The 26967-nt window shown below is 60.7% G+C and overlaps 4 protein-coding genes and 1 non-coding gene across 12 annotated transcripts in view; 2 read left to right on the top strand and 3 right to left on the bottom strand.

Moving 5' to 3' along the window:
• Positions 1 to 6684, bottom strand: part of LRSAM1 (leucine rich repeat and sterile alpha motif containing 1) — a 35059-nt gene extending 28375 nt beyond the window's left edge. For 2 of the 3 annotated variants that reach the window (XM_055141527.1, XM_004613496.2), the window contains exons 1-5: positions 6356 to 6684; positions 5170 to 5262; positions 4809 to 4865; positions 4295 to 4339; positions 2902 to 2979 (exon numbers count right to left, since the gene is read on the bottom strand). In XM_055141527.1, the coding sequence (XP_054997502.1) occupies positions 2902 to 2979; positions 4295 to 4339; positions 4809 to 4865; positions 5170 to 5241 (252 nt within the window). In that variant the 5' untranslated portion in view covers positions 5242 to 5262; positions 6356 to 6684. Of the gene's footprint in view, positions 1 to 2901; positions 2980 to 4294; positions 4340 to 4808; positions 4866 to 5169; positions 5312 to 6355 lie in introns of all 3 variants that reach the window. The other variant, XM_055141456.1, reaches the window with a different exon arrangement.
• On the top strand, positions 6548 to 9102 carry RPL12 (ribosomal protein L12). The gene is made up of 7 exons (XM_004613497.2): positions 6548 to 7030; positions 7491 to 7564; positions 7739 to 7837; positions 7984 to 8065; positions 8410 to 8496; positions 8824 to 8936; positions 9054 to 9102. The coding sequence occupies exons 1-7, from the start codon at positions 6994 to 6996 to the stop codon at positions 9057 to 9059; spliced, it is 498 nt and encodes a 165-aa protein (XP_004613554.1). The 5' UTR covers positions 6548 to 6993; the 3' UTR covers positions 9060 to 9102.
• LOC129400922 (small nucleolar RNA SNORA65) lies at positions 8214 to 8342 on the top strand. The gene has a single exon (XR_008627972.1). It is a non-coding gene; the product is annotated as a small nucleolar RNA SNORA65 (small nucleolar RNA).
• A 7215-nt stretch (positions 9103 to 16317) lies between the features above and the next one.
• On the bottom strand, positions 16318 to 21635 carry SLC2A8 (solute carrier family 2 member 8). Of its 2 annotated transcripts, XM_055136677.1 has the most exons (10): positions 21504 to 21635; positions 21254 to 21416; positions 20898 to 21104; positions 19451 to 19550; positions 18602 to 18801; positions 18161 to 18304; positions 17949 to 18057; positions 17569 to 17742; positions 17280 to 17425; positions 16318 to 16798 (listed from the first exon to the last, which is right to left on the bottom strand). In XM_055136677.1, exons 1-10 carry the CDS (start codon positions 21557 to 21559, stop codon positions 16661 to 16663), a joined length of 1437 nt encoding a protein of 478 aa, XP_054992652.1. In that variant the 5' UTR covers positions 21560 to 21635; the 3' UTR covers positions 16318 to 16660. The 2 variants fall into 2 exon arrangements, with proteins under 2 accessions (XP_054992652.1, XP_054992655.1); XM_055136680.1 differs by lacking the exon at positions 17280 to 17425 and having other exon boundaries at positions 16318 to 16794; positions 17565 to 17742.
• Positions 21636 to 25387: 3752 nt separating this feature from the next.
• GARNL3 (GTPase activating Rap/RanGAP domain like 3) overlaps positions 25388 to 26967 on the bottom strand; it is a 146381-nt gene continuing 144801 nt past the window's right edge. For all 5 annotated transcript variants that reach the window (XM_055140411.1, XM_055140406.1, XM_055140417.1 and 2 more), the window contains one exon: positions 25388 to 25781. In XM_055140411.1, coding sequence (XP_054996386.1) covers positions 25604 to 25781 — 178 coding nt within the window. In that variant the 3' untranslated portion in view covers positions 25388 to 25603. The remainder of the gene's footprint in view (positions 25782 to 26967) is intronic.

Raw genomic sequence — 26967 nt, forward strand, 5'->3', positions numbered from 1 at the left:
TTATGGTCTGGCTCCAGACTATATACATTGATAGTGCTTCTCAGGAATAGGAAAGAAGTTTCCCTCCTTTATTTTGCTTAACTGTGCTTGCTAGTATTTTAGCTAGTGAAAGCTAGCCAAAAAGATGTATAGAAGATATATATATGTATATATATGTATGTATGTATATATATATGTATATATATATAGACACATACACACATTCATATGGGTTACAATGTATAAAAATAAATCTTAGGGCCAGAGAGACAGCTCACTGAACAAGGTTCCTGCTTTGGATCCCAAGCACCTCACGGTCCTGAGTTCCACAGGGAGTGAGCCCTGAGCACAGATCTAGAAGCAGCCAGGTATGGTCCCCAAACCAAAACTACATTTGTTTTCTCATGTGGCTCATACTAGGGGTGCTCAGGGGAATTCCCGGCTCTGTGGCCAGGAGTGACCCTGGACAATGCCTGGAGGACCATATGTGGTATGATTCCAACTATGGTTGGCTGCATGCAAGGCAGGTGCCGTAACCCCTGGACTGTGCTTTTGGTGTACTGGTTAATGTAATTTTTCTGAGTATAAAAACAAAGCATGTTGGGAATGCGTATTGATTTATGCATTTCGAAAAACGTTACAGAATTTCCTGAAGCTAAAGATAAAGCTCTCTTTTTTGTTTTCCTGGGGTCACGCCTGGTATTGCTCTGTGTTCCGAGATCACCCTCGGCAGGCTTGAGGTGCCATATGGGGCTTGGGGCTCAGGACGAATGAAGACAGAGCTATCTTGGAGCTGGAAAGGCAGCGTAGCAGAGGGGCCGGAGAGACAGCACAGCGGGTAGGGCAGTTGCCTTGCACGCGGCTCAATCCCTACTACCCCATAGGGTCCCCTCAGGCACTCCAGAAGTGATCCCTGAGGGCAGACCAATATGGCCACCGCCCCCCCCCCAAAAAAAAAAATAAAAGATATTATAGCGGGTAAGGTGCTTGCTTTGCACATGGTCAATCTAGGTTCGACCCCCGGTACTCCAAATGGTCCCCCAAGCCCACCATGAATGGTCTGTGAGCGCACAACCAGAAGACATGAGCACCCCTGCATGTGGCCACCCCCCAAAATATTTTTTAAATGAAATAAAAAAGGATAGAGGTATCTTATGACCCAGCCATCCCACATTTGGGCCTCTATCCAAAGAATACAAAAACACCAACATAAAACAGTTGCTGACCACCCAATGTTCACTGCGGTGTTACTTAAGAGCTGAGATATGGAAGCCGTGAAGTGCCCGTTGGCATATACTGGGTAAACGCCACACGGTCTAGCACCCCAGAGAAGGCGACTCAGCTAGAGCCAAGGGGAACATTCTGCCATTGACAGGAAAGTGGGAGGAGTTTTGAGGAACCGTGTGGAGCGAAGTGAAGTCAGAGGGAAAGGCAGAGTTGGAGTTTTCCTCCGTGTGCAAGTAAGGGTATGAAACTGATGAGCAGACAGGAGGAAGAAAAGAAAGGTCAGCAGGCACTAATAACAGAACCGAAGTTACCTGTGGGGCTGGGGGAGGGAGTCAGGAAGGCCGGGGTTGGGGTTGGGAGGTGGTTCCAAAGGCAGGAGTGACTGTGGAGCCAAGGGTTCAGTCCCAGTCCCGGCACTGCGCGGGTCCCTGAGCACCGCTAGGTGGAGCCCCAAATCAAAACAAAAGAAAACAAAACAAAAGAAGGGGGAGTGTGAAGAAAAACTGATGATTAAACACCTGGATCCAAAGAATTTACTAAGATTATCCACTCTGCAGCGGCTGAGGTGACAGTATAGCGGGGAGGGCGTTTGCCTTGCGTCTGGCCAACCCGGGTTCGATCCCTGGCATCCCCTATGGTCTCCTGAGCATGGCCGGGAGTGATTCCCTGAGCTAAGAGCCGGGAGTAAGCCCTGAGTACCTCTAGATGTGGTCACAAACAAACAAACAAACAAACACACAAAATGACTCTTCACTATCTATTGCATCTGGGGCCACCCCTGACGGAACTCAGGGGTTGCTCCCTGCTCAGTGCTCAAGGGGAGCTTCCGGTGGTGCTGGAGGGACCGCTTGGTGCCAAGGATCAAACCCAGGTCTCCAGCAAGCAAAGCCTGTGCTCCAGCCCCTGAGTCTTTCACCCTCCACAGTTTCACATAAAAAAAATAAAAATAAAAAACATCCTGGGGCTGGAGCGATGGTCCCTCAAGCCTACCAGGAATGAGCCCTGAGCACCAAGCCAGGAGTAACCCTGAGAACTGCCAAGTTTTGTTTTTATTTTTTTGCTTTTTGGGTCTCACCTGGCGATGCACAGGGGTTACTCCTGGCTTTGCACTCAGGAGTTACTCCTGGCGGTGCTCAGGGGACCATATGGGATGCTGGGGATTGAACCCAGGTCAGCGTGTGCAAGGCAAACGCCCTACCCGCTGTGCTATCGCTCCAGCCCCGAGAACTGCCAAGTTTGACCCCAAAACAACAACAACCCCCTCCCAAACCATTACCAAGGAAACAGAAACTACCCCCCCCCTTGGGGGGACCATTTGCTGCCAATCTCTTCTCCTGGCTCAGGCTAAGGGGATTCTCTGGGTCCCACCTCAGACACCATATGAAAATAGCTCCTGTCTGTTCTTGGGGAGCAGGGCTGGGCGGTCCTTCAGACCCGGGGCCCTTCACACAACGACCCTGGGGCTGGTGACCTTGTTCCCTCTGGTCTGGGCCCATGAGCCTCTGATAATTCCTCTGCTGGGCGTGACCCTCCCGCTACCCCCTCGGGCAGGGCCCGTGGCTGGTTCCTGTGGGGGTCCCCACCTCCCACTGCACGCAGAGGGCGACAAGACACCAAGTCCAACACGCCCCATCAGGTCACCCGGCACCGGCTGTCACAGAGACGGGAGGGGGCCGGGGAACCCCTGAGCCGTACCTTGATGGTCGCGAGGCTCAGGAGGCTGCAGGATTTTGGGAGCAGAGCGCTGAGGTGATTCGTGTGGACAATTAGCACCTGCGTGGAGAAGGTTCGCCCTGGAGAGTGAGTCTCAAGGGCAGCAGGCGGGAAGGCGCCTGGCCAGCCCTGTCCACCGTCCTTCCCCTACCCGCTCAGCACACCCCAGTGGGAACAGCGCTCAGGAGACCTGAGGGCCTGAAGGACTGGGGGTTCCAGAACTGACTCCCCTCGTCTTCCCAGGAGCCCCATGCTCTGACCAAAGGCTGTCGGCCCAGGGCTGGCCATGCCTGTTGCTTTGCGCGAGGCCGGACACTGCCTGGCTGGGTCCAGTCAGGAAACGCACAACTGCCGCTTTTCTGCTGGATTTGGACCCGTGATTCCCAGAGTGGGCAAAGCCACTTCCTCAGAGCGCCAGGGCAAGCCAGGGGCGGGAGCAGTAGCCCAGGGTGCAGTCGGGCTGGGGTCCCGCTGCTGGCTGACGTAAGGAAGGAAGATTTCGGGCATGTAATGTTTGGCTTTGAAAGGGCCACATAAATCTGGGGGCCTCTCATTCAGAGAACCCATTTGGCACACCCCACTCTGCCTCTGAAGCTGCAAGTATGCAGTCCATTCTTTTGATTTGGGGGGAGGGGCAGAATTCTGGGTCACACGTAGCGGTACTCAGAGATTAATCCTGGCTCTATGTCCAGGGATGACTCTGGGCAAGGCTGAGGGCTCTTATGGAGTGCCAGGGATTGAACCCGGGTCAGCAGTGTGCAAGATAAACACCCTACCCGCTGTATTACTTTTCCGGCCCCTCCTACCACCCGTTCAGAGGAAAGGAGAGTTGTTTTGTCATTCTGAACACAGAGGTTACTCAGGTTCTCTGGACAGCAGGGATCTTACTCAGTCCATCTCCCTGCCCACCAGCTATTCCTTTTCTTACAAAATCTCGGTGGGAGGAGAACTCAAGACTGTCTTCAATGATTGGATGAGACTAACCTCGGTGGGCGGGGAACTCAGGCTTCTTCAATGACTGGATGAGACTTACCTAGGTGGGCGGGGAACTTGGACCGTCTTTATCAATGATTGGATAAGACGAACCTTGGTGGGAGGGGAACTGAGACCTCTTCAATGATTGGATGAGACTAACCACGGTGGGAAGGGAACTTGGACCCTATTTAATGATCAGAGGAGCCTAACAGGGGCTGGAAAAAAAATCCTGCAGGCAGTATGAAGCTGAACCTACTCTCCTAATCTGCGGACTGAGAAGGTGGAGACCAAGGGGCGGAGTGCCTCCGACTAGGGGCCCCGGTGCCCAGAGTTGTCCCAGATTGGCAACCGGCAGACAAGCAACATACCCGCCTCTGGACCCAGCAGCCCCCTTGCTCACCTTCTTCTGCAGAACCTTGCACGTCGCAAAGGCCCCGAATGGAATCTAGGATGAGACAGAGCGTGGTCAGCGCCTCCCTCTACTGGGCTGGTATTTTTAAGGGGGTGGGGGGGCTGAGGCAGGAGGAGAACAAGCAAGAACAACTCAGCCTGGGGAGAGGCACCAGGCATCCACCCTTTCGATGCCCCATGAATCCCCCAGCAAGGGACAGACAGTGCTCGGCAGGGGCTGGGAGCTCCTGACTTTCCCAGCACCCCCGAAATCTACATTTTCTACGCTGACTCTCAGAGACCCGGCTGGGATCTCTCTAAAAGACCACGACAACTCTCGTGGGAAAGAAAGAGGCCAAGGACGCGGCTCCAGTGGCAGAGCGCGGGGTGAGGCCCTGGTCTGCCCCCTGCTCAGAGCACCCCCCACCCCAGCACTGGGATGTGGTCTGGTGTCTCTGGCCCCAGCTGCAGGGCCCTAGGCAAGGCCAGGGGGGAACACCCACTCCATCTCTGGCTCAGTTTACCTCCGAGAGCTCACACTTCGAGATGTCAAGAATGTCATCGGCCCCCGCTTCTTTGGCCTGAGGATGAAATGACGAGAGAAGAGAAAAGAGTTCAGGAATCTCTGCAGAGCGGACAAGCCTGGCACAGAGGCAGAAGCAAAGAGCTGAGGGGTGCGGGAGGCTACGTCATAGCTGGTCCCCAGGGCGGGGGCCGAGTATCCCTGCTTTCACAGGACTTGAGGCCCAGCAGGGGAGGGAAACGGATGAGGCACTGACAAGGTGACGAGCCCCCCACACACGCCAGAGTGTACCCTGAGCATCTGGATTCCCTGTGGGGGTGCGCGGGGAGGCAGAGGGGAGGGAGCATGGTGGGGGCCCTCACCAGACACATCTGGTATTCCAGGCGTTTCCGGGCCTCCTCGCTGGGCTTCCGCTTTCGGAAGAAGAGAGGCATCCTGCAGGTCCTGGCGTGTCGCTGGACCCCAGGGCAGAGGACAGTCAGGGCCCCTGGGGTCTCAGGTCCCCTAAGGGCAGGGACAGGGACCCCTTGGCCATCACTGGGGTCCTGAGCCCCAGTTAGCAGGGCTCAACACACTTTGCTCCTTGCTGACTGAGCAGGAAGCAGTGGGGGGAGAGAGCACCAGCACAGGGGCACCCCCACGGCGACAGACCCACTGTGACAGCCTGGTGCCGCCCCCTTTCTTAACTCTCCCTCCATGCCAGATGGGCGTGGGTGACCTGGAGACCTCTCTGAGCCCTCAGGTCAGAGCGGGCTCAGCAGAGGACACCCCTGACCCGGCCTCAGCCAGCCACGACCCGGGATGGGGGTGGGGGTCCCCGACACTGCAGCCCAAGCGATCTGAGTTAGAGAAGAAGTCCGGGCCGTCCTCGGGCACCCTTACTCTCACTATGAACCTGTTTGCTTCTCCCCACATCAAAGTTCTGTTGATGTGGATGAAACCGACCCTGGAGTTCACTGATCCGGTTACACTGCGAGAACCGCAGCTGGATGCAGCAGAACCCGTCTACAGTGCTGCCTGGAGGAGTTCTGATCCTGTGGATGGTGCCACACCCTGGGGCATGATGACGTAAGCCTCGGAGCTGTGCCTGTGGGTACTGGCTCCTGGCTGCTCCTCTTGCTCTGCCTCGGTTTCCTCCCCTGTGCAAATGCTATACCCACACCCGAGCATATAGGACTCGGAGATTCACTGGGGCACGGGGCTCAGCACATGGCAGTCATATAGCACCGCACGCCTGGCAGCCGTCATTCAGGGGTCTGACAGCATCAGGTGGGTGACACAGACACCCGCTGCTGGGGACGGCGCGGGATCGCAGGTCTGCCCCTGCCCGAGCTGTGGGTCTGCAGCGGCGGCTGGCTCAGACCCCTCTAGTCATCCCACCTGCTGGCAGGCAGGGACGGGGACAGGTCGCCCAGCCCTCCCTGCACCAGCCTGTGCTCCGCCAGGCTCCTCGCCCAAGGATCACCCTCCTTCACGCCTCAGACCGGCACATCCACCCGGGAGGGGGAGGGGAGCCACACCCATCCTCCCGGCCGGGAGGGGCCGCACCTGCTTTGTGGACGGGCAGCTGGACCCGCGGGCCGGCCGCTCACCGGGGCTCGGTCATGGACGCCGGTGGCCGAGCCCGAGGCGGGTCTCCTCCGAACGCCGGCGCCGGGCAGCCCAGGATGCCCGGGAAGCGCAGAGCCTTGGATTCGAGCTGGGCTCGGTCCCGGCGGGAACTGTTCGAGAACTGAGCCGCTCCAGCGGGCGGGCGGGACACCTGCTCCCGGAGGGGCTGCGGACCCCGCAGGGGCGGGGCGGGCGCCGGGACGGGGCGCCGGGGCGCACGGGGGACCCTCACGGTGAGGAGACTAGGAGGCAGGGCGGGAGTTTGGGAGCAGCCCTGTCGGCTCGGCTTTCTCGGGCCGGCTGCCCCGACCCCCGCTCCCGACCCCTCAAGGCACCGCTCACCAAGCCGGGTAGTGCAGCCTTCAGCCGCTGCAGCCTGCCAACAAGAAACATGGCGGCAAGGGCGTCACTGGCAGGCTGGGGGCGGAGCCAGCCGCTCTCGCGAGACCCGTGTCTTCCCGCCTATATCCGGCGCGGCAGGCCGCTCTTCCGGTCTTTCGGCTCGGAGGTGGGCAAGGTGCAACTTTCTTCGGTCGTCCCGAATCCGGGTTCATCCGACACCAACCGCCTCCGCCATGCCGCCGAAATTCGACCCTAACGAAGTCAAAGTCGGTGCGTGCTCTGGCAGTGGCGGGCCCGCGGGATGGAGCGTCCCCGCCGCCCCGCAGCCCGGCGGGCCCGCGGCAGTCGCGGGGACTGCGTGGCGCGCGGAGCCTTCGCCTCCGGGAGGCCTTCCGGGCCTGCGCGCGGGCGCCCGCGGCCCCGGCTGAGAGTCTTACTACACTTTTTGGCCTCCGCTTTCCTCCCTGCGTGTAAATGGGGAGGGAGGACCGGACCAGCCGGGGCGGCCTTGCCGCGGCTCTCTAGGGTAAGGCTTGTCCCCGGTCTCTCATCCCCGCCCGGGCTGGGCCGGCGACCCCCCGGCCGGCCCCACCCGGCCGTCGGAGGCCGCGGCACGTGGGGGTTCTGCTCCGCTTCCCCGCGGAGCTCCGTTGCTCCGAAGGCGTGGCCGAGGCGGAGTCTGGTTTACGGGGGTCTCTGTGCCGCGGCGCTGACGCTGCTTTTTCTGCAGTCTATTTGAGATGCACCGGTGGGGAAGTCGGGGCCACGTCTGCCTTGGCCCCCAAGATCGGGCCCCTGGGTCTGGTAAGTCTCCGCGGGTCAGGGGGCTGCAGGGATCTGCGCGCCTGTCGGGCGGGGGGGGGCAGTTGTGGGTGTGAGTCGTGTGGGTGTAGCCGGCAGCTGCCTGCATGCGGCTCGAGGAGGTCTAGGGTGTTGGCGTCCAGGGCACGGTGTGATCCCAGGCCTTTATCTCCACAGTCTCCCAAGAAGGTCGGGGACGACATCGCCAAGGCCACTGGCGATTGGAAGGGCTTGAGGATCACGGTGAAGCTAACCATCCAGAACCGGCAGGCCCAGGTACCTGGTGGGAGGCACCATTTGCAGTATGGGGAGTGAGAGTGGGGCGGGTTAGTTGCTTTCCTGGCCACCATTCCAAAATAAGTGCTCCCGTGAGCACCGGGTCCTGGTGGGTGCCTTGGTGCTAACCCAAGAATTCCCCGCAGATTGAGGTGGTGCCTTCGGCCTCAGCCCTCATCATCAAAGCCCTCAAAGAGCCACCACGAGACAGAAAGAAGCAGAAAAACAGTGAGTGTCTTCCCTGTGGTCAGCGGCTGCTGTGCCTCTTTCATGGAACCACGTGCGGGGGGGGGGGCACAGGGCTCTGCCGGCGCTTCTTTAACTGGCCCCGGCCACCTACGCTGGAGCGTTGGATGCTCGCAGACCACCCCAGCCACCCGCCACTGCGCCTGCCACTGCTCTGTTGGCTGGTGCAATCCAGTGGTGAGCTGAGACTAAACCCCAGCTTAGGAAACAGGGTTGTTCTCCATGTGGATGACTCTGTGCCGAGAGCATGGGAACAGCCTGAGCCGGGCGGCCTGGGGTCTGTGCTGGTCGTGATGGGTTGGACAAACCGCTGTTTCCTTTCCCAGTTAAGCACAGTGGCAACATCACTTTTGATGAGATCGTCAACATTGCCCGCCAGATGAGACACCGGTCGTTAGCCCGAGAGCTCTCCGGTAAGAGCCCTGCAGGGCCCCACTCACTGATGGGGGGGGGTACGCTAATCTCCCCACGTAGGGAGCTCACGGGATGAGCCATAATTGGGCACAGCCTGTGTTTGACCCTGGGCAGAGATGAGATGGGGAACACTGGACTTGCCCGGTCTGCATTAGAGACCAAAGGAGACTTTGCGTAGAGTATTCATAAGGAAATGGGTTGGGGGCTGGGAAACAACACAGGGTGGGTTTGTTAGAGTTTGGTGGTCTTTGTCTGGATTTCCTTCCTTCCTTGCCTGGGCCATCTAGAGAGATGGACAGTGCCCAGCATGTGCTTCTTCGTTACAGGCACCATTAAGGAGATTCTGGGCACGGCCCAGTCTGTGGGCTGCAACGTTGATGGCCGCCACCCTCATGACATCATTGATGACATCAACAGTGGCGTGGTGGAGTGCCCCGCGGTAAGTGGGGCGCTGCTTCTGTTGGGTGGGAAGCCTGCTTTCCTGCAGGGGCTAGGAGTGGCTGGTGGAGGGGTGGTCTTTGCTCTTACTGACGAGGGTTCGGTTCCTGTTTTCCAGAGTTAGAACTACAAGAAGTGCTTCAATAAAGTTTCTACAGAAGAGTGAACCTTTGCATGTGATTCTTTGGGGGAGATGGTGTTACTGGGGTCTGGCAGAACCTGAGGGATGGGGCATAGGTGGTCTGGATCTGCTTGCACTTTGTATTGGAGGGCAGAGATAGTATGGTGGGGAAGATGTTTTGCAGGCAGCTGCGACTTGTTTGGGTTCCCTGCCCTACTAGAAGTGCTCCCTGAGTGTAGAGCCAGGAATAAGCCTGGAGCCCCACCAGGTGTGCCCCAACCTGTGTGCATACGCTGTAAGAAAAATAAGACAAATTTGGGGGGCTTTCAGGTGACATCCAGCTTTTCTCTGGGGCCTTGCCACACTGAAAACACATGTAGGGCTTTGCCCTGTGAGGCTGCAGCTCCCCCACCAGCCCCCTTGGGGGGTGCCAGCTGGGAAGGGATCTTGCTACTGCTGTGTGGACAGGCACAGGCCACAGCTCCACACCTGGGGCCTGGACTGGGTCTTCAGGAAGTGACTCACATGCAAACTTTCAATCTGAGAAGCAGTTTGTAAACTTTGCTGGGAGGAAAGAGCTTCCTGAAGCGGGGAGCTGCACTCCTTTCACCCACATCTGTACTCAAACTCATGGTGAGTGTGAGCCCATCAAACTTCAGTGCCAGGAGCGGCTGACCTCCCTGCAGAGGGAATACCCCTCCTTCCGGCCCCCCAGCCCCTGCCAAGCACTGGCATCACAAGCTACTTGGTTGGGCCCATAATTCTCAGGGTAGTTTTGAACAGTCTGCTCACCAGGTTGAAATAAGGGATGGTGTATGGGCTGGAGCAACAGCACAGCGGGCAGGGCATTTGCCTTGCACAGGCCAACCTGGGTTTGATTCCTCCACCCAGCAAGCTCCACTATGGGGTATGGTGTCACCAGGTTAACCTGTACCTGCGGGGCCAGTGCATCAGCCTAATGGTGCCTTTGGGCATCCTCATACACTGAAATTGCCGCTGTGCCTTTGTACAGACCTCAACAACTTGGGACCAAATTTACCAAGAAATTAGCCAAAAGTTAGGTATGTGGGAGCCACGCCCACAAACCACCTCTGGATCAAGACCTCTAGACAAGCTCATTACTTCAGAGACCCATAAATCTTGAAAGACCAAAAACTGCAATTAATCTCGGACCTGCACATGGAACAGACCGGGATAAATTGGAAGAGGCAGGTCAGCCTGGAGCCTGCCCAAGCACAGCCCCCGACAACTGCTTGCTCCCAAAATCCAAAATCTTTATAATTTAGGACTGACTCCACTATCAGTATGGGCCTCACTGGGACAATCTGCTGAAAATTCTGGTATGGTTTTGTGACGGAAATCTCCAGGCTGGGATACCGCCCTCCACCTCCCTGTACTTTCTGAAAGCTTTGGCAGTCACATCCACACCCCAAAGCTGCCACCCAATTAAAAAGTTACTCCAGCCTTAGAGTCCTGTTAAAAACACTGAATGTCATGACCTCTTAGCACCTCTATGGCAAACCATAATGCACAAAAGGAAAAGGGGAGAGAGAACAAGAAGGAAAGTTCCTCCCATAGAGGGAGGCTGGGGGGAGGGGCTGTTGGGGGATGGTGGGAGGGGAAGGGGACATTGGTGTGGGAAATGTACACTGGTGGAGGGATGGTTGCTGCAACATTGTATGACTGAAACCCAGTTATGAACAGCTTTGTAATGGTCTATTTCATGGATATTCAATTAAATTTGAAAACAGTAATGTGTGTGGGGCTGGAGTGATAGCACAGCGGGTAGGGCGTTTGCCTTGCACGCGGCCGACCCGGGTTCAAATCCCAGCATCCCATATGGTCCCCTGAGCACCGACAGGGGTGATTCCTGAGTGCATGAGCCAGGAGTAACCCCTGTGCATTGCTGGGTGTGACCCAAAAAGCAAAAAATAAATAAAAATAAAAAATGAAAACAGTAATGTGGAGCTCATTCCCAATTCAATCAGCTTAATCAAGGACTGAATAAATAGCAATACAACTACATCTAAATAAGTAAACAAACGGCTCCTCTAGACCTAAGGTGTGCTGGGCAGGATGGTCTGGGGAAGGGAAGGGAAGCGGCCCTGAAAGGAGTAAGTCTCAGCACTGCCGGGGGTGGCCCGAAAGCCAGATGAGCTAATGACTGATTCACTGAAGAATCCAACACTGGCTCCTGTGTGAACACCTGGGAGGGGGTTGCTGACGGATTTGCACGCACACCTGGGCTTGCTCCCCAGCACTACTAAACATAACCTGAGCGTGGGCCCCCGCCAAGACAAAACAAATATGCAAATGTAAATAACATGTAAACACCCGAAGGGAAACACCCCACACATCACTATGAAATCTGACGCCCATCATGAAACACGTTCAAACAGTACAATTAAGAGGGAGCTTTCTCGGTTTGGAAAAACGCATCTACAAACGGCCTGACTACAGGGTGCCTAGGCAAGGCCAGCCGGCCTCGGACACCAGACCCACGGGTGACACGCACGGGGAAGGGGCGGGAGAAGGGCCGAGGGTCCGCGGGCCCCGGGCGGGGGGCGGGGCCGTCCCTGATCAGGGCCCGGCAGGCGGGGGCGCGCGTCTTCCCCGGGGTCAGCTGCGGGCAAGGCCACCGCCTCGGCCCGTCCCACCCCGCCGTGCCGCTCTGCCCCGACCCCGGGGCTCCCGGCGCCCCCCACCCCGGCAGCCGCGACGGCGCCGCAGCCCCACGCCGGACCCACGCGCGGGCGGCACTTCCGGTCATGCGCACAGGCGCGCCGCGCCGGCGGACTCCGTGTCCCGGGAGCCTCCGGGGCCTGTCCTTCCCCGGTGCCGGCGCCGGGCACGGTCCCTCCCAGACAGACGCCCTCGCCGGGGGTCCAGGACTCGCCCCCCTTCCTGGAAGCTTCGTGGCTCGCGCCCCTCTCACCCGGACTCCGCGGGCCGGAAGCGACTTGCCGCGCGGAATCCTGGGAGCGGCGGTGCCGGCGCAGGCGCAGAGCGGCTCTGCGCGCGCCCGGGCTGGCCCTCTCCGGGGCGTTTGCTGGCCGCTGTGGGCGCGACGGTGGGTCGCATCCCTGAGCACGAGGCCAGGACTGGCTTCCGAGCACCACCGGGTGCGATGGGAGGAAAATTAAAACAAAACAAACCCCACCCCCCGAATCTCGTTGGGGTAGGAGGATCTGCCGCGGGACACCCCTCCTGGAGGGTCTCGGGAAGCCCCCTCCGGCCTCCGCTGGCCGTGCCCAGCTCCCAGACGCCCACCTCGCGCCTCGCTGGGCCCGGGTGGGATGCGCCGAGCGGGGCGGGGGGCGGCGGGAGGCGCGGCTTCCCCCTGTGCGCTCTGGCCCGGGCTGGCGGGAGCCAGGGCTCGGGAAGGTTGTTCCGGGGGACGCGGAGGCCGGGATGCCCGCGCCGGGTGAGGGGCCGCGCCCACCGCTTTCCCGCTCCGTCCTCGGCACCGCAGCGCCCCGTGCCCGCCGGTCCTGAGCACACCTGCGCGGGCGCGGGAGGGTCCCGGGGGCTGCTTCTCAGTGCCCCAAGCACCCGTGCGCCTGCGAGAAGCCCCCCAGGGAGCAGGAGCGACCGGGGAGCCTGTGTGCGCTGGGGGCGGGAGGCGCTGTGAGTGGGAGCACCAGGGGACCGGGTCGCCTGTAAAGAAACTGCGCGACGCTGTCAAAATGCGCTGCACGCGGCATCCCCGGTCCTCACCCGCCTTGCGGGCAGCCCCCGCCCGCCGCAGCGCCACCTGGTGGACCGGGCGCCAGTGTCGCCCCCCCCTCCCCCCCACCAGCGCTCGGAGCGTTTCCTCAAAGAACTCTCACTGTCAAGGCAATAGGCCCTATGCCTTTTTTTTTTTTAATTTTATTTTATTGGTGCTGGGGATCAAACCCAAGGCCTCACATCTGCCAGGCCTGCGCTTCCAGTACGCGCTTTCCTGTGTCCACGTGAATTGGAGCTGAAGCTACAGTATGGGTTTTTTGGGGTTGGTTTTTTTGGGTTATTTTTGCTTTTTGTTCACACCCAGCAATGCTCAGGGGTGACTCCTGGCTCTGCACTCAGGGATCACCCCTGGCGGTGCTCAGGGGACCCTATGGGATGCTGGGAATCAAACCCGGGTCGGCTGCCTGCAAGGCAAACGCCCTACCCGCTGTGCTATCGCTCCAGCCCGCTACAGTATGTTCTTTACCCACATGTTGAACTGCTTCAAACGCAGCCCAGGCGCTGAACCAGCCCCGGCCTCTTCTGTCTCCAGCCCTGGCTCTGCAGAAGCCAGGGGTGATCAAGTAGGAGCTGGGGATTCTGTGTCTGGTGTGAAGACGGGGCTCCCACCGAGTGGTTGGAGAGACTGGGCTCCAGGGAGGAGCAGCCGCTTGTTCAGGCCCCACGGTGACCTGATGTGTCGGGTCAGACGTGGCTGCAAAGGCTCACGCGTGAGGCGCCAACTGTGTGCCCAGCCTGCCGACTCGCTGAGCACAGGTCTGAAACAGACGGGGCAGAGCCTCTGGGCCCAGGCAAACCAGCCCTGCCATCTCCCAGATCACAGCTAGGGCTGTGTGCGGGACGCTGCTCGGGGTGGCCTCTCCCCGTTGCCTCAGGGGAGAGGCAACCCTGGTGCCTCAGGGTTGCCACCACCTCTGTGTCTGCGGGCTGCTGAACAGACCCTGTCTTCTTGGAATGCGCCAGTGTGTGTTGTTAGAGGAACACACACGCCTTCATGACACACAGAGTCATGTGGGTTGAGATAACCCAGGGGCATGTGACATTGTGACATGCTTCTGGGGCTCGAGCATTTCCCTCAAAGCTGCAGCTTTGCCTCTGCTGCCCTCCCCCGCCCCCCCCCTCCGCCTTCCCTGAGAAAATTTAGGGCTCTTGGAGTTAGAGAAAGCTGAAACAGACGAATCTGAGGCTGGTCGGGTGTGTCTCCCCTGGAGAAGCTGCCCTATAAATTCTACTGGCTCTGCTTGGGTCAAAGAACTTTCAGATCACTGAGCTGATAACGGGCCCCAGGCCTGGCTGTGGAGACACACAGTAGGAAGGCTTGGGGCAGGAGGCTCCTTGCTCTTCATCAGCGTCCTCGAACAACACCCTGAGGGCTGGAGGGAAGGGGCAGGGGTGGGGTACTTGCACCTGGCCAACCTGTTTGATCCCTGTCACTACAGATGATCCCCAAGTACCGCCAGGAGTGACCTGTGGACACAGAGCCAGAATAGCTCGAGCATAGCTGGGTGCGGCCCCCCAGTAAACAATTAAAAAACATACTCCCGATGTTTTGTTGTTATTTTCTGTACATGTGATGTATGTTCTTTGTATGTTCCTCGGTTGTGCGTGCTCACTGATCTTCATGAATGAGTTTCCTAGAAAAAACACTAGATAAATGTAAGCCCTTATGCTGCTCTCTCTCTCCTGGGAATAAAACCAGATCTTTTACTCTCTTTGAAGTCACCTGAAGTTCTTCTCCAGCCCGTGCTGGGGGGCACACTTCCCACCACCAGCCGTTTCACTGCCAGGAAAGCGCCTCTCCTCTACACAGTTGTCTCTGCTTTTTCTAGAACACGTGTGTGTGTGGGCGGGGGGGGGAACAGGTCCCCCCACCTCATGGTCCCCCAGCACCTCCACTGAGCCTTGAGCAGAGCCAGAACAACAGTAACACCATAGCCAAACAAGTGGCCCTTACCCATAATAGCGAAAATAGAACTGACCCCAAGGTCCAAACAAGCAAGTGTCGCCGGCTGCGCTGGGTGACTGTGACTGAAGCCACTAGGCTGAGTGGAAGAAGCTTCACAGGAAAAGGAGAACTGAGAAAAGGCGCCAGAGTGGGAACAGAGCCCCTAACGCCGCAGTGACTGTGGGGACAGTACCCCCAACACCGCGGTCACCACGAGGACGGCACCCCCACCGCTGTGGTGACTGTGGGCACAGACACCTTGCACTGTGGCGACTGGGGCCGCAGAGCGGGGAGAGCGCTGCCGGGGGCGGAGCGGGCCCCTGGAGGGACGCGAGTCCTGTCTCCGGGCGGTGGACCTGACGCAGGTTCCTGCATGTAGCTAATGCCAGAGTAAAGCTGACCTTTTAATGGTGAAACTTGTAGAAACATCATGAGGGGCTGGAGCAACAGTGCGGTGGGTCGAGTGTTTGCCTTGCATGCGGCTGACCCAGGTTCCATCCCCAAGAGGGTTCGGGGGACCAGGCGGTGCCAAGGATCACACCTGGGCCCGCCATGTGCAAGACAGTGTCCAGTGCCGTCTCTCCGACCCGACAGAACCTACTTGTAAGGAGGTGAACTCTGGCAGGACACGATGACAGGCTGGAGGGTGCAGCAGGAAGGTGTTGGACGGTCAGCAGGTGGCCGCCTGAGCACTGAGCATCACCCGGTGTGCCTCGCGCCAAAGAAAGACACAGCTGTGACCCACCACTTTCGTGCTTCTCCAAATACCGGGACTGATGTCTAAAGTGTGACTGGCCTGTGCCCAGCAGGCAATTAACCACCATGGAAAATGATTATTTTAGGGGCCAGAGCAGGGAGGGTGTTTGATTGCATGTAGCAGACCCGGGTTTGATCCTTGGCGTTTCATATGGTCCCCAGAGGCAGAGCCAAGAATGAGCCCTGAACACAGAGCCAGGAGTAATCCCTGAGTACCACTGGGTATATGGCCCAAGAAGAAAAAAAAATGCTATTTTAAATGAATCTGGGCTTTATCCTACAGTAAACATGTATTAACTATATTAGATGAAAAAAGTAATTGGATGGGGGCTGGAGCAATAGCACAGCGGGGAGGGCGTTTGCCTTGCACGCGGCCGATCCGGGTTCAATTCCCAGCATCCCATGTGGTCCCCTGAGCACCGCCAGGGGTAATTCCTGAGTGCAAAGCCAGGAGTAACCCCTGAGCATCGCCAGGTGTGACCCAAAAAGAAAAAAGAGAAAAAAAAAAGTAATTGGCCCGAAACGTCCAGCTCCCTTAAATCAGAAATCTTGATTTTGATTTGGGGGCCACATCCGGTGGTGCTCAGGAGACCATACACAGTGCTGGGGATCAAACCAGTGCCGCCCTGACCCTGCACTCTCTCTCCAGCTCCAGAGAAAGACAGACCTGGAAAAAAATCCAAACCCGACCAACCACCCAGACGTGATGACTAATGACGCACAAAGACGTCACGGAGATGACCTGAGCACTGTTAGGGAGCTTGCGGGGAGAGTACTCAGGGTGCCTTTCTCCACGCTCACACCCCTCACACACACAGGCCGGAGCCATGCTCTGAGGCAGATGTTTATTTGGCAACCAACGTTCCTTCGAGATAACACAGCCTGGGGGAGCTGTGGCCGGAACCTCAAGAGTGAGGCGAGGCGGTGCCTGCACGGGGCCCGGGCATCGGCGCCAGGCCGAGCCAGGCCGGCCCACACGCTTCCTGCTCTTGGCAGAGGGTGGGCACGAGCCCGGCGCCTGTGGCGTTTGCTGGGCGGGAGGAGGGGTCCCAGGGGATCTCTTCTTCCCCGGGGGCTTTGAGGCCTGCAGGGGTCCAGCCTGGAGTCCCAGGTGGGCTTTGGTGGGTCCCAGGGCCAGCCCGGCCTGGAGGGCAGCCAGTGGCCAGAGCAGCCGTCACCGGCCCTCAAAGTGGGCTGTGATTTGCTCCAAAGTCCTTCCCTTGGTCTCGGGGACGCAGAACAGCGTGAAGAGGACACTGAGGGTGCAGAAGGCGGAGGCCAGCCAGAAGGCGCCATAGGGCCGGAGCACTTGCTGTCGAGCAGACAGGAGGGCAGGTCAGGCCCCGCTCCCGCCCCTGGCCACGCCCCCACGGCCTCCCCACTGCTCCCCGCAGCCCCAGGAACTGCCTCCACCGGCCTCTGGTCCTGCCGGGCTCCCCACGGCCGGCCGTGACAGGGAGGTGCCCCCTCACTCACAGCGCAGGGCTGGGGGCCAGCACCGACCACACTGCCGGCTCTGCTCCAGCACTGACCCCTCACTGGCAGGACTCCGGCCGTGCCAGGCGCCCCCGAGGAGGTGCCACGCGTGCCACCCTGAGTCTCTCCAGTGTCAGCCGAGAAGCCAGAGCAGGGCAGGTGAATGGATTTGAAGCCACACAGCAGGAGGGCCGTGGCGTGGCGCAGCGCATGCCCAGGGCCGGCGGGAGGAGGACGCTGGCCCCCACCGGGGCCCCGACAATGGTGGGGAACACACGGGCCCCCCAGCACCACCCCCTGGGAGTGGGGCCACTCACCATGAGGCTACTGAACTCTTTGGTCACCAGGAAGGCCATGAGCCAGTTGGTGAGGACACAGACGCCGGTGGCCACTCCCTTGACGTGCAGCGGGAAGATCTCGGACATGAGGAGCCAGGGGATGGGCCCCCAGCCCACGGCGAAGCCTGGGGACAAGCGGGGCTCACGGCTAGGCGGGCGCCGTGCCCTGGGCCCCCGGGCGGCCCGGCTCCATGGTGGGCATCAAGGGGAGGAGCTAGAGGGGGCGCAGGCAGGGAAGCCCGGGGTGGCCCCCAGGGGCCCCACTCACCAGCGATGAAGAGGCACATGCTGCCCACCGCCAGCCAGGCCAGCCCCGCGCCCGTGTCACCGGACGCCACGTGGACGGGCGCCAGCAGGGCCACGTGGGAGGAGTTGCTGGGGCCGCTCTGCATGAGCTTGAAGTAGGCGCCGAAGGCCCCGGTGCTGAGCACCATCACCACGCCTGCGGGCACAGGGCACTGGGCAGGGCGAGCGCGCCCCCTCACCCCTGCCCAGCCGCCAGGGGCAGAGGGGTCCTGGCCAGGGCCCACGGCGCACGGCTCCCGGCTCGTCAGGCCTGCCCCGGCCCTCAGGAGGGCCCCCCGTGACCCCCCACCTTCCCAGAGAGGCAAGGCCCCCCTGAAGGCCGAGGGGGCGGCGGGGGCTCACCTGACAGAGCCAGCAGCAGCTTCCGGCCGGCTCGGTCCATGACGAGGGCTGCCAAGGCTGTGAACAGCACCTGGATGACGCCCACGACCACCGAGGCCAGGCTGCTGTCCTGCAGGCCGGGCGGGGCGAGGCGGGGCGGGTCAGGCCCAGCCACCACCCCCAGGCCCACCCTGCGCCCCGGGCCCCAGGGAGGCAGGCCTGCCTCACTCTACCTTGAACTTGGCTTCCTCAAAGATGGTTTCAGCGTAGAACATGACGGCGTTGATGCCCGAGAGCTGCTGGAAGGCCATGAGGGCCACGCCGATGCCAAAGGGCTTGTACACGCCCGGCCGTGTCAGCTGGGCCAGGCGGAAGCCCTGCAGGTGGACAGGGCGCTAAGGCCTCGCCACAGAGCCCCCCCACCAGGCCTGGGCCTGGCAGCACACGGGCAGCCACGGGGGTCCCCACCATCCCCGGTGCAGGGAAGCCCCTCTGCAGGCAGGGGTGGGGAGTTGCGGCAGTGGACTCCGGGAGAGCTGTCCCCACCCCCTCCTTCCCCTCCCCCATCCCACCTGGTGCCTCATGGGCTCGAGTCCGAGTGAGCCGTGGGAAGGGCAACAGTGGGCCTGCCACGGCGCCCCCTGCTGGCACCTCACCGTGCCCCCCCCCCTCACCTGGTGCTCAGCCTCCGCGGGGGGCTCTTCCCACAGCTGCTCAGTGCCCCAGAGGAACTGCAGGGCGGCCGCGGCCTCCTGCCGCTTGTGCTGGGCCAGCAGGAAGCGGGGCGTCTCGGGCATGAAGCACATGAGCAGCAGCATGAGGGTGGGGGGCACACAACCCAGCACGGCCAGCCAGCGCCACTCCAGGGCCCAGCCTGCAGGGGCGGGGGGGGGCGCTCAGAGCCAGGCAGGGCAGCCTGGGACCCTCTCCTGGCCCCCCGGCCCTGAGCTTCAGGGGTCACCCGCCCAGGGACAAAGCGTGGCTCCCGGGGGCTGGCTCTCTTTCGGGCTCATGCTGGCAGTGCTCGGGGCTACTCCTGGCGGGTCCCCGGGACGCCCGGTGGTACTGGCCAAGCCCAGTTCTCAACCATGCAGAGCATGTGCTCAGCCCACGGAAAGTTCTGGTGGAAATGGGTCTGGCTCTGGAAGCTTCCCCGCTCTGCCCTCACTCAGCCCCGGGGTCTCGCCAGTGCTGTCAAGCCGGTCCCCGTGCTCCTGGGGTGCGTGCAAGGAGCCTCCGACCTCCTGGGCTCAAATCCCGAGTATGCCCTGCCCGCCACTAGCACCGGGCCTGTCGCCGCCCAGGGAGGCGGGGACCGGCCCCCCCAGGTGAGGACAGAACTGCCTGCAGCTCTCCCCGGAATTCACGCCAGGAGACCCACCCCCCACCGTGGGCTGGACCCTGGCACCCGGCCGCCGCAGCGTGACCGCGGGCCAGCCCCGGCCTCTCTGAAACCAAGGCCTCCGGCCCTACGAGGTCACGCGGACGGGAGCGGGGGCCAGAGGGGACACGGGCAGGCAGACCTGCCAGGTAGGCCAGCAGGATGCCGACGACCACCATGAGCTGCACGCAGGAGCCGAGCAGGCCGCGCACGGCCGGGTAGGCAATCTCCGAGATGTACACCTGCGCGGGGGGGGGCGGAGATCTGAAAGGCGCCTCCCGGTTCAAAGGAAGCCGCCGCCACCCCCACACACACACCCAGGCCCAAACCCGCAGAGCCGACAGCGCCCCAGAAGGGGTCCAGGGTTCTGTCCGCGTCCAGCCCAGCCCCTGGGGGCCGCTGGGGAAACAGGTTCGGGTGCTTTGGGGACCCGGCCTGCTGGCTCCAGGAGCACACTTTCAGGGGCACCCTTGGAGTGAAAAGCAGGGACTCCCTCTGCGGAAGGGTTCCGGCCCCGGGCATGGCCCCCATGCCAGGTGACTCACACCTGTGCCCAGCCTAAGGGGGCAACTTCTGTTTGTTTGAGGTCACACCTGGTGATGCTCAGGGGTTACTCCCGGCGGTGCCTGGGGGACCCCGTGGGGTGCCAGGGATGGAAGTCGGGCCGGGCACGTGCAAGGCCAGTGCACTAACCCCTGTCCTATGGCGCTGGCCCAGCAATTTCATTTTTTGGGGGGGGGCATGGGGGGTCATACCTGTCGGTGCCCAGGGTTACTACTGACTCTGGGCTCAAGGATCACTACCGGCAGTGCTCGGGAGACCATATGGGGTGCCAGGGATTGACCCCCGGCCAGCCACGTACGAGGCAAGCACCCTACCCGCTCTAGCCCCATCATGGGGCAATTTCCGTGCCAAGTGAATATAAAGCAAAGATGAAAACTCCAGCTGGGCTGCTCCGCGCTGTCTAGGAACCTGGTGTGACGGGCAGGAGGGGACCTGGGCTGTCCCGGGAGCCCCCACTGAGCCGCTATCTCTGCCTCCACCAGGCCAGGCTGTGGGTGGAGGCCGCCAGCAGGTCACCGCGCGCCCTCAAGGCGGCATTACTTCCTTCCACCAACCACGAGAGGGCGGCTCAGCCACCCCAGCTGAGACAGCCGCCACTACCGACCCGAGAGGAAACTGAGGCACAGCTGGGCGTGTGGACATGCCGGTCAGGAGCACTGCAGAGGTATGGGCTTTGCCCTCGGGGGAACCCAGAGGTCTGCACTGGGGGTGGGCGGAAACCCTGCCAGCTCCCATGGCCCCCCTGCAGAATGCCAGCTTTGGTTTCTTTGGTTTGGTCTGGTTTGGGGACCACACCTGGCTCGGGGCTCACTCCTGGGGGTGCTGGGGCTCTAACCTGGGTTGGCAAGGCAGGGTCCCCCAGGGGTGCTCTATTATTTGCACAGCAGCAGGAGGGCCAGGCGGGTGTTACAACCTCGTGGGGGCAGGGGGGCAGCAGCAACGCAGAGACCCACAGTGGGGAAGGCGCGGGGCCCCGCAGCCCGTCGTTGCATCTGTCCCCCTCGGTCCCCGCGTGCCAGGCTCACCGGCGCCACGAGCGAGGCGATGCCGCAGGCCAGGCCGGTGAGGAGGCGGCCGGCGAACAGCATCCACACGTCCTGGGCGGCGGTGATGACGGCGAAGCCCGCCGCGAAGGGCACGGTGCAGAGGAGGAGGCTCAGCTTGCGCCCGGCGCGGTCCAGCAGCCAGCCGCCCAGCACGCCCCCCGCGGCGGCGCCCAGGGTCACGATGGCCTGCGGGGCGGGACGGCGGCGGGCCGCTGAGCGGGGGCGGGGGCGCCGGGGCCCGGGGTCCGCGTCCCGAGCCCGCCTGCCACCCTCGCCTGCCGTCCGGGCGGCCCGCGCGCGGGGGGTCCCGGGTGGGGGCGGGAGGAGGGTCTCACCCCGAACCAGGAGGCGGCGTCCGGGTCGAGGCGCGGGGCGGGGGGCGCGGCGCGCCGCAGGCTCGGGATGGCCGGGGAGCTGTAGCCGAGCGCGTAGCCGAAGCTGAGCGGGCCCAGGGCGGCGGCGAAGGCGGCGAGGAAGACGCGGCGGCCGCGGGGAGCGCTGCGGGGACAGGGCCGGGGGTGAGCGGCGCCGGGCGGGGCGCGGGGCCGGGCCGGGCCGGGCGGCGCCTCCGCTGCCCGCGCTCACCCGCCGCCGGGCCGCCCCAGGAGCGGCCGGGCCTCCTCGGGGTCGTCCGGCGTCATGTCGGCAGCCAACGCTTGCTCGGTCCGCTCTGACGCCCGAACCGCCGCGGGCCCCCGCGAGTGCGCCGCCACCGGTCTCCCCCACCCCCGAGCAGGACCCGCCAATCGGCGGCTCGGGTCCGCTCCTGGGGCGGGAGCGAAGCGGGGGAGCAGCCAATGGGAGCGCCAGGCGGGGCTAGAGGCCGACTCTCCAGTAAAGCTCGACCAATGTCAGCCAAGAAGCTGCGAGCGAGGCGCCCTGGAAACGCCCTCAGGACAGAGCTGTCCAATGAACGGCCTCGGGCACAACCATCCAATCGGAGTACGGTGCGGTCTCGGAGGCGGGGTCCGGGGGCGCGGCCGTAGACGAGCCAGCCAATGAAGGTGCAAGGCGGGGATTGTATTGACGTCCGCGGCAGAGTGTTAATCTGCCTTCAGCCAATGGGAATTGGGGCGTGAGAGGCAGGAGCACGTGGGGCGGGAGTGGGGGTTGTCCAGGATTTAACTGTCAGTATTTACCTAGTGCGGTTCTGCTCCGCGTTAACCGCTGCCCTGGAGCTTTGGTTGGAGCCTGGGCCAGCCCTTCCCATTGAGAGTAGCGGGGAAGAAGGTCTCAAAAAACAAACAACAAACAAACGAAAACCAAACCCCAAACCCACAAAATAACCCTGCCTCAATTGCTTCCTCTTCCTCTTGGAGGCCTAATTTAACCCGGTACTCCTCCTGGACTGAGAGGGGGCAGCCCCTCGCCCTGACCGCCGCTACTCGGGCACCCAAAGATTGCTGACGGCTTTAGAGTCGACGCCAAGGGCGTCCTAATTCTGACGACCAGTGCTGTGAGGCGGTGCTGATCCGAGTTTAAGTGGTGAGTCCTAAGCTCCCTGCTCACCCAACCCCTCGATAGAAAACCCCGAGTCTTCATTCCACAGCCACCTGACTCAGATTCCCTGCAAATTATTTTTTGGTTTCATTTTTGTGTTTTTTTTTTGGGGGGGGGCCACACATAGTGGTGCCCAGAGCTTATTTCTGGCTCTATGCACAGAGATCACTCGTGGCGGTACTCAGGAGGCCATGTGGGGTGCAGGGGATAGATCCCGAGTTAGCCGCATGCAAGGCAAGGACCTTACCCGCTGTACTATCACTCTGGTCCCAGCAGTTTTTTTGTTTTTCTTTTTTTGCTTGGGGGGCTTGCACACCCAGTGGTGTTTAGAGCTTCCTCCTGGCTCTGCACAGAGGGATCACAGCTGGTGGCTTCGGTCCCCCTATGGGGTGCCAGGGATTGAATCCCCAGTTGGAGGCGTACAAGGAAAATGCCCTTCCCGCTGTACTGTCGCTCTGCCCCTCTGCAGGGTTTTATGGCCAACCTCTAATCTATGCACCTGTCACCGACAGCCTCAGAGATGGATGTCAAGGCTCACCAGCTTTTTCTTTTCTTTTTTTTTTTTTTTTTTGCTTTTTGGGTCACACCTGGCGATGCACAGGGGTTACTCCTGGCTCTGCACTCAGGAATTACCCCTGGCCGTGCTCAGGGGACCATATGGGATGCTGGGATTCAAACCTGGGTTGGCCCCGCATGCAAGGCAAACGCCCTACCCGCTGTGCTATCGCTCCAGCCCCTCACCAGCTTTTTCTGTGGGAGGGATGACAATCTTCCAGTTGGGGGTAGGGGTGTTGTCAATAAAGGACCGAGCACAGGAGAGGCAAAACCAAAAGACCAGTGGAACTAACGCTGAGGGTTGTTTGACCTCGTACTGTCACCTGATGGACATCTCAGAGACTTAGGCAACTGCTCCTCTAGCCCCCCAGGCACAAGGGACGGGCTGTAAACCCTTATCACCGCGCATACCATTGCTTTGTGACCTGGGACCTGTTTACTTCTCCCCATCCCTCGATGCACGTGACCCCTGCCTGCAGACTGTGCCACGGGCACTGTGTCTGCGGGGACGGACCTTGCTCCTCAAGGGCGACAGGTGAGGGCTGTGACTCAGCCAGCGAACACGCAGAGAGGCCACCGCAGACAGGATGCCCCTGGGTGCCCTCCAAGTCTCCTGAACTAGCACCCTCTGGCTGGGCTGGCAGCACTCTCCCCTTCTGTGTACACCGCCCGGAGGGGGCCACCCTGGCGGGTAATCCTCGGGGACTCTCCTGCAGGCGAGAGGACTTGGAACACGCTCCAGAGATGGGGAAGGACAACAACAGAGGTGGCGCCATCTCCCCGTGATCTGTAATGGAATCCTTTGTCCTTCCATCATTCCAAGCAGCTCAGGCTTGACTCTGGGTTGTCTTTTCTCCCTCGCAGAGAGTTTATGGTACTTATCACCCTTGCTACCGTTACACCCCCTACACTTCCCCAGGGCTCTCCCCATTCTCCATGCTTATGCTTTACCTTCTCCTCTGTGTCGTACTTCCCCCGATCTGCTAACTGCATTATTTCTCATTCTGTCCCTGTCCCCCCCCCCCATGGGAAGCACAGTTTCTCTTTCCCTACATTAGCCCTGTTTGATTTCAATCAAGTTGTCAATCAATTAGCCTGTGACCTGTTCTTCCGTCTACCACCCGGGTAACAGCAAATTGGTCCCAAATGCGCCAGGGAACACAGACACCGCTGGATGGTGACAACCGTATTTTTCTTTTGGTTTGGGGGCCAGACCTATAATCTCAGGAGCTATTCCTGGCTTTAGGGGAGTCACTCCTGGCAGTGCTCGGGGGCTGAGTGGACCCAGGGGTTGAAGCTGAGCCTCCTGCAATGCAAAGCATGAGCTCTGCCTATTGGGCTGTCTCCTCGCCTCTGCTTCACCCCATTAAAATGGAATATAAGTAGGACCAGAGAGATAGTACAGCAGGCAGGGCGCTGGTCTTGCAAGCAGCTGATCCAGGTTCAATACTTGGCATCCCAGATGGTCCCCTGAGCACTGCCCAGAGTGATTCCTGAGTAATCCCTGAGCACTATGCACAGGAGTTACTTTGTATGGCCCCAAAACAAAAGTTAAAAAAGAGCAAAGCACCATTAGTCTACGTAGTAGGGATGCACTTATGTCTTTTCCACTTTCAGTTCTCAGCTCTGTTTAACGTCAAATCACGGGTGGCTCTGATGCTCTTTGGAAGAATGTTCTAGCCCTGGGTTTTCTACTCCCTGGGTTTTCTTGTTCCTCTTTCTACTGGAGGAACAAGAAACACCAGGAGGAAAGCAGATGACAGGAAAGCCATGGACAGACGCTAAGTAAGCTTAGAAAATACTTAACGTGGCAAGCATCCGCCAGATCGACTCGGCCCACGGTCCTTGGCCTGACTCTGGGAGCAAAACTTAGGGCTAAGAGAGGCACAGGCTCAGTCCTGCCCCTCTGAGTCTCGGTTGGCCTGTTTGGGAAGAGAGGCCAGCACAACTTCTTTCAACACTTTCGTTTTTTGTTTGTTTGCTTTTGGGTCACACCCAGAAATGGTCAGGATTACACTCAGGAGTTAATCCTGTGGTGCCTGGGGGACCATACGGAATGCTGAGGATTGAACCCGGTCGGCCACACGCAAAGCAAACACCATCCCTGTTGTACTATGGCTCCAGTCCCAACCCTGAACACCTTTTTTTTTTTTTTTCCTTTTTGGGTCACACCTGGCGATGCTCAGGGGTTACTCCTGGCTCATGCACTCAGGAATCACCCCTGGCGGTGCTCAGGGGACCCTATGGGATGCTGGGAATCGAACCCGGGTTGGCCTCATGCAAGGCAAACACCCTCCCCGCTGTGCTATCACTCCAGCCCCAACGGCTTTTCTTTATCAAGCATCTGGTGTCATGGAAATGCGGGAGCAGCAATCCCCTATCTCAGAGTATAAAACAGAAGAGAAAGGTTGCAGTAAGAAGGAACATTTTTCAGTTTATTCAAAGTTTCGCTCTAAAACCTCAATGAAATCTACCACCTTGGTTACGGGGGACGGGCGCTCCTGGACGGGAAGAGAGGCCGAGAGCGACCTGCACTTTGAGCGTGCCCGGGGCTGGCCGGGGGCACAGATGGGCCCACAGCCACACGAGGCGAGACCCCGGAGCGGAGGGCGGGGTGCGGGGGACGCTCCCTACTTCAGGTCAATGGTGTCTTCCTCAGCGGAGGCGGCCAGCTGAAAGGGGCTCCTGCCCCACCCGGGGCTGCCCGCCCCGCCGCCCCCCGGCTCCTGCTCAGAACCTGTTTCCAGGAACTGGCCCTCGGGAGGGGCCTCGGCCGCAGGGGGACTTTCCAAGGGGACTGGAGCGACCCTGGAAGAGAGAAGCCAGAGGTGAAGTGAGGCTGCGTCGCCCCGGCCGGGTCTCTCTGGTCTGTTCCTGTTTCTCTGAGCGCACAACTGCCTGCCCGGCCCCAGGGCGATGGGGAGACCTCGGCCCCCACCCCCCCACCCCACCATGCCCCCAGATGCACCAGACAGCCCTATCTTACGGATGGCGGTGAGGAGTGACGGCACGCATGGGACATGTCTGCAGGGGGCCACACGGGCACTGAAGCCCCAGGCCTGCCTCTCCCCCCTGGAGAGCGCCCGGAGTTCCTGCCCGGGCCCTGGCCAGGCTGACCCCCTCGAGCTCGGCTTGTTTTGTTTTGTTTGGGGGCCACATCCAGTGATGCTCAGGGGATCCTCCTGGCTCTTTGCTCAGTAATTACTCCTGGCGGTGCTCCGGGGACCATGTGGGATGATGGGGATGGAACCCAGGTTGGCCGTGTGCCTGGCCAACGTCCTTCCTGCCGGACTGTGGCTCCAACCCCTGCCCCCCACCCCCTGTCCTTCAGGCCCCTGGACACTCTGACAGTCAATGAAATCAGGGGAATTCATTCATTCAACAAGTGCTCATCAGGTCCAGCACCGGCTTAGACTGCATGAGGCCTGGCTCGACCTCTGGCATCAAGTGCCCCCCTGAAACTGCCCATGTAGTCCTGGTGGTCCCCAAACACTGCGGGGACGGCTCGAGACAAACACCTCTGGGCTCCAGGCTCTGCCCACTTGCTCCCTCTCTGCCCCCTGGCAGCGGCCCAGGCTCCCTCTGCACACGCTTCCGAGCCCGAACAGCAGCGCCTCCCTGCCCTCGTCTCTCAGATGCCCACTCGGTGGCCTGAGCAGAAGCAGGAGGAACCAAGTGAAGCGTGACTGTGGGCCCCACGCTCCGAGCCAGGCTCAGGGTCCCGGTGTTTGGGCCAGGGGCTTGCGCTTTTCCCACCCTCGAGCCGGCACTGACCACCCCTTGGAAAGTGCTGGCTCAGGAGGCGTGATTCCAGAGCCTTCCCTGATCCCTGCAACCGTCCCCCATGCCTGATGTGGGGTGCACAGCATCCCTCACAACTGACCCCTTAGGGCCGTCTCTGTATCCCCCGGCCCTCGGCTGTGTCCCAGCCGCTCTGAGGCTGTGCTGAGGAGTGGGGCCGGGCATGCACGGGGGGGGGGGGGCGGGACGCGGC

The sequence above is a fragment of the Sorex araneus genome, chromosome 1, assembly GCF_027595985.1.
Source record: "Sorex araneus isolate mSorAra2 chromosome 1, mSorAra2.pri, whole genome shotgun sequence".
Lineage (NCBI taxonomy): Eukaryota > Metazoa > Chordata > Mammalia > Eulipotyphla > Soricidae > Sorex > Sorex araneus.

Coding starts and splice junctions, on each gene's coding strand:
- RPL12 (XM_004613497.2), top strand. CDS start 6,994: ATGCCGCCGAAATTCGACCCTAACGAAGTCAAAGTCG. Junction 7,565..7,738: donor AGATCGGGCCCCTGGGTCTG/GTAAGTCTCCGC, acceptor TTATCTCCACAG/TCTCCCAAGAAGGTCGGGGA. Junction 7,838..7,983: donor TCCAGAACCGGCAGGCCCAG/GTACCTGGTGGG, acceptor AATTCCCCGCAG/ATTGAGGTGGTGCCTTCGGC.
- SLC2A8 (XM_055136677.1), bottom strand. CDS start 21,559: ATGACGCCGGACGACCCCGAGGAGGCCCGGCCGCTCCTGGGGCGGCCC. Junction 21,417..21,503: donor CTGGGGCGGCCCGGCGGCGG/GTGAGCGCGGGC, acceptor CTGTCCCCGCAG/CGCTCCCCGCGGCCGCCGCG. Junction 18,305..18,601: donor CCGCGGAGGCTGAGCACCAG/GTGAGGGGGGGG, acceptor GTCCACCTGCAG/GGCTTCCGCCTGGCCCAGCT.